The sequence below is a fragment of the Juglans regia genome, chromosome 7 (genome assembly GCF_001411555.2).
Source record: "Juglans regia cultivar Chandler chromosome 7, Walnut 2.0, whole genome shotgun sequence".
Classification (NCBI taxonomy): domain Eukaryota; kingdom Viridiplantae; phylum Streptophyta; class Magnoliopsida; order Fagales; family Juglandaceae; genus Juglans; species Juglans regia.
In genome coordinates, this window is record NC_049907.1 from 26,529,986 (window position 1) to 26,535,019 (window position 5,034).

At 32.7% G+C, this 5,034-nt stretch overlaps 1 protein-coding gene across 1 annotated transcript; it reads left to right on the plus strand.

The window, feature by feature from the left end:
- Window positions 1–3,939: 3,939 nt before the first annotated feature.
- LOC108987351 (transcription factor IBH1-like) lies at window positions 3,940–4,407 on the plus strand. Its single transcript, XM_018960256.2, has one exon. It carries the CDS (start codon window positions 3,940–3,942, stop codon window positions 4,405–4,407), a length of 468 nt encoding a protein of 155 aa, XP_018815801.1.
- The last annotated feature ends 627 nt before the right edge of the window (window positions 4,408–5,034 follow it).

Genomic DNA, 5,034 nt, shown 5'->3' on the forward strand with positions numbered 1-5,034 from the left:
TATCTTCTCTCTTTCTGATCTCTTTTTCCCTAATTCTAGCCTTACGGTAATTAGTCTTTGCAATTTCCAGGTTTCAATATTCTCGGTACTAAATTAGTCCTCATCATGACTTTGAACAATATTTCATGTACATGAATATTATTGCAATTAGTACGTACGTACGTACGTATATACGTTCCCATTCGATTTTAACTAGTGTTAAAATGGAATTTTTAGGAAAATACGTGGCATACTTATATAGGATTCTATTGCACGCACTACAATAAATTAAATTATTTATTTACAACTAATTATTTTCAGCAAAATGATTATTTCTAGCTAAAATAAATATTTTTATCGTAAATAATAATTTTTGTAGAAAAAAAATATTTAGGATATTTTTCTTGCAGTGACGCACACCTCGCTAGTTAACCCTAGTTAGTTGTAAAATGAAAATATTAATATATAAAAAATATTTCTATAGTGCCCATTATTACCGTAAATTAATTACGAAAATATGTAAATTTTATTATTTTATTTGCAAGGTCACGTCTTAAAAGTTTGCAACGGAGGTATATATATATATATATAAATATATATATATATATATATATATATATATATGATTTACAAGCTGGTCATGTCTTAAAAGTTGTCAACGAAGGAAAATTAATTAAACTTTTATATGAGCTACGTGATCATGACCTTGTAAATCATACAGACATGGCCTTGCAGTACTATAGATGATTTACAAGGTAAAAAATATTTGCATGTAGTACATATAATGATAACTGATAAGCTTGCATGTAGCAATTAAAAATCCTTCGCTGACTCTACTGCACGACTTCTTCCGACGTTGCAAAATATATTTTCTTAATTGGCATACGACTTTTTTCCATTGAAAAAAAGCCAAAAATAAAATCCTGGCCATAGGAACGACAACGTTCCGTTGCAAAAAAGAAAGATTCAATTACCAACGACAAATTTTTGTTGGCAAAATACTATTTCTATCAATAGTTTTTCTAATTTGTTGGAAATTAACAAAAACTATTTGCAACGATTTTGTAATTTGTTGCAAATAATTATTTGCAACGAAGTTTTTTCTCTATTTAATGTTTATTTAATATTTGAAAGGATGATAAGCACGCCACCAAATGTGTGATAATGTTTTTTTTTCCTAAGACTATTTGCAGCGAGATATATTCGCTGTGAATAGCTTTTTTATAGCAAATAACTATTTGCGACGAAATTTACATTTCCTTGCAAATTGGCATACTCTTTTCAACAAAATTTACAGTCCGTTGCAAATAGGCATACTCTTTTGAAACAAAATGTACATTCGTTGCAAATAGACATACTCTTTTGCAATGAAATCTACATTTAATTTCTTTGCTAATAGAACCCTATTTGCATTTAGGGGTGGGAAATTGTGTTTTTGGATTGTATTCGTGTTGTATCAAGTCATAAACATTTGACTATATAGATCAACTCGAACACAACCCATTAAGCTAAACGTGTCAAATTTTCAAACCCTAATCCATCCTATTTAGATAATGGGTTGACGTGTCACCTATTTTGACCCGTTTAATAATTAATTATAAATGTGCTAACATGACATGACTCATTTAAACCCATTTGCTTCATGTAAATGGATTGACCTAAAACGCATAACTCATTTGATCTGGTTAACATAATTTCACATAAAAATTAAAATCTATATTTATTACTAATCACAATATCTTAAAAAATATATATCAATATTTTTCAAACTTTAATATATAATAAAATCAATATTACAAATCATACAATATCAAATATGAGCATAGGTATAAAATTATAATAAAAATAATAAAAACAATAAAAATATATGCATATTGAGAAATACCAATATTACAACTTAACAATAATAAAATTTTAATTTTGAAATATATTCTAAACATGTCAAAATGGGTTAATTTCGTGTTAATGTGTCATTGTTGCAAATAGTACTTTTTTGCAATGAAAATTAATGAAATTTTTGCAACGATTGTTTTCCTTGCAAAAAGCCAATCATGTTGTAGTGATATAGTTTTAAAATTGGAAGACCCACACCGATGGTTTTTATTTTTATTTTTTCTTTTTTTGTTTCGAACGTTTAAGAGCTACAACATTTAATTATAATTTGGTGGTCACCGAATCCTCTTTAGTTCAACAAATTAAATTAAAGAGAATCCTTGTCAAAGAGACGTATCGAGACGTATCCATGATATTTTAACTAGGGCTGAAATAAATGGTTACAATTCAAGTATGTCTATATATATTATATATATTTATATATATTCCTTTCTAATTCCACCTTAAGATCTAGAGACGTTTAATTTTATTGAGATTTTAAGAATATTGTGACTCAAATGGAGTAATTAATATGCATAATTGTTTTTGAGATGATGGACAAAGATTATAATATTTAGTAACAGTACTGACGGTATAATTGGTTTGGCAAAACATATTATTAAATTATGTCTTTGATGAATTAGAGGTTATGAATTCAAGTCTCGCTACTTAGGTTGCGTTTGGATAATGAGGTATTTTCAGGTATTCTGTGAATATATAATTAATAGTGAAAAAGTAATGATAGAATATTGAATAATAATAAAAAGTAGATAAAAAATAATAATAAAATAATAAATAATAGTGAGATATTATCAGAATATCTGAGAATAACAGTTTTGGGACATATATCTGTGCACGACTATATATCCCAATGAATACATAGGGTCGGACCCTATATAATAATAGAAATGCTTTGGGTCCCGAATTCGGGACCCAAATAGTGTCCCGAATAGATTTATTTTTTTATTTTTTTTTTGTAGTGATTAATAATGTGTTTTTTAATAATATTGTAATTTTATTTTTGAAAAAGTTATTTATGAAGATTAAAAAAATACATGAAAAAAAAATTAAAATATACTATTCGGTGACTTATTTAGGACACAAATTCGGTGACTGTAGCACCGCCCATTTAATAATAATCTTGGAGTGATACCTACCTCTAACCCTATTTGCTTAAAAAGAAAAGAAAAGAAAAAAAAAAAAGATTAGCAAAGAATGAGGGATTCTTTAGACCTAACTCGGACACAAAGCATAATTTGATAAGGAAGTAATGGAAGATTAGAAAAGAGAAAAAGGTTCCATCAGACAAGTGGGTTACTGATCCATGTGCTATCATGTGGTGGTTGGCCCTTTGTGGGTCCACCAATCCACTTCTCCCACCCTTATTCCTTGAAAGTGAAACTACACAGAAAAAATAAGAAAGAGAAAAAAAATATTGGACTGTCTGCATGTGGATGATCTTGTGGCAAGTGTTTTGCACGCGATTCACTCACGGGCTGGCTTAGAATCATGGCTTACCGCTCCTCCTCCTCTGGTGCTAACAACATTCTTTCGCAACATAAAGTAATCTGCTGCAAATTTTCTGCAGTAATATATTAATATTTCATGACTTTTGCCAGCCCTGGCGTGATTCCCACGCTCTCTATTGCAAACAGACAAATGGCACATCTTTATGATAAAGATAACTAAGTTTAGTTGATTAAGTTGTATGAATAAAACCATGGTTACAAAGTCTAAATTCTCTATGGCCGCTCAATTTCAATCCCCCTCTCCTACCCTTCTCCTCCCTCAAATCTAAACCTTCCTGGCAGCTTCCTTATTATCTGCATCCACTACCCATCTCTCTCTCTCTCTCTCTCTCTGTGCCAAGCTGAGTTTTGCCTTTTGTACTTGCAAGCAAGAGGACCCTTTGTGTCAGAAGGAAATCCCAACTTCCAAACTTTAATGGTTATCTGTTTGTCTCTCTTTCATCACAAAAGTCACTTCTGTCAGACTAAGTTGTACTAGAATTGGGATCCCCACCACCATCATATAACCTCTCAGTCTTTGTTTTAGCATTCGGTATTAGGGATCTACTTTGCACCAAACATGACCCCAAAGGGTGTATCCCTTAATCCCAACTCCCGCAAAACTAAGTTTGCTCGTAGATTTCTCTGTGCCCTCTCGCAAATGAGAAACCCTAGACCAGTTTCCTCCTCCAACGACGAAGAAGTCCGTAAACGAAGCCACAAAATCAAGATCGCGGCTTATTTGTCGATGGCGCGCACAGTTGGGTCGAGGAGGGCTTGGAGCCGGGCCCTTCTTTTCAAGCTTCGAACCCGAGCAAGGCGCCACAATATGATGATCGGGAGGAGGTCTCTTTGCTTGAAGAAGAAAAGGGTCATTAAGAATGATCCCCAAGGGGAGCTAAGCCAAACCAACAAGCTTAGACATCTTGTACCAGGTGGGAAAACCATGGATATGTGCAGCTTGTTGGAGGAGACAGCCCACTTTGTAACGTGTCTTGCCACCCAGGTTAAGGTCATGCAGACTATAGCCGATCACTTTGATAAATGAGCAGGCCAGATAAAAACTTTTCAACATGCAGTAGAGGATAAGAAGATGGATGGTAAGTTTTATATATATATAGTGAGTGGTAAGTATCTAAAGCACGGATCCTAAATAGGTTATATAATTGGTTTTACACGCACATATGCACAAATCTACAAATTTAAAGACACTCATAAGTCGGAGGCTCAGGACGCTTGTCCGGGCAATCTTGATCTTGATCTAATATTGTACATAAAAAGATAATGATCTGACTGGTAATGCGGGGATAAATAACCAGCTTTTATATTACTTTCTGTATGTTTGTGTGCATGTTGCGTGCGTGTTTGTCCGTGTAAGTTCGCTTCTAAGCTGGCCTTTTTTTGTTGGACTGAAGAAATTAAGGATGTTTCTGCTTCTTATGTAATTAATCAGTACGACATGTAAGTTTATATTCGCCATACTGTTAAAAGTAGGACGTTTTAGATGAAAGACTTGAAGTATATATATATATATATATGAAAAGAAATTCAGCCCTTGCGTACAGGCAGCAGGCATGTGTTGGGGTTCATCAAGTTTGGAACAAGCTAGCTGTTGGAGCATATATATTTATGCTAGTGATACAAGATCGAGGGAAAGTACGAGCTGGGTTCCTTT

Excerpts from the sequence above, each read along its gene's own strand:
- LOC108987351 (XM_018960256.2), top strand. The coding sequence starts at position 3,940 with ATGACCCCAAAGGGTGTATCCCTTAATCCCAACTCCCGCAAAACTAAG.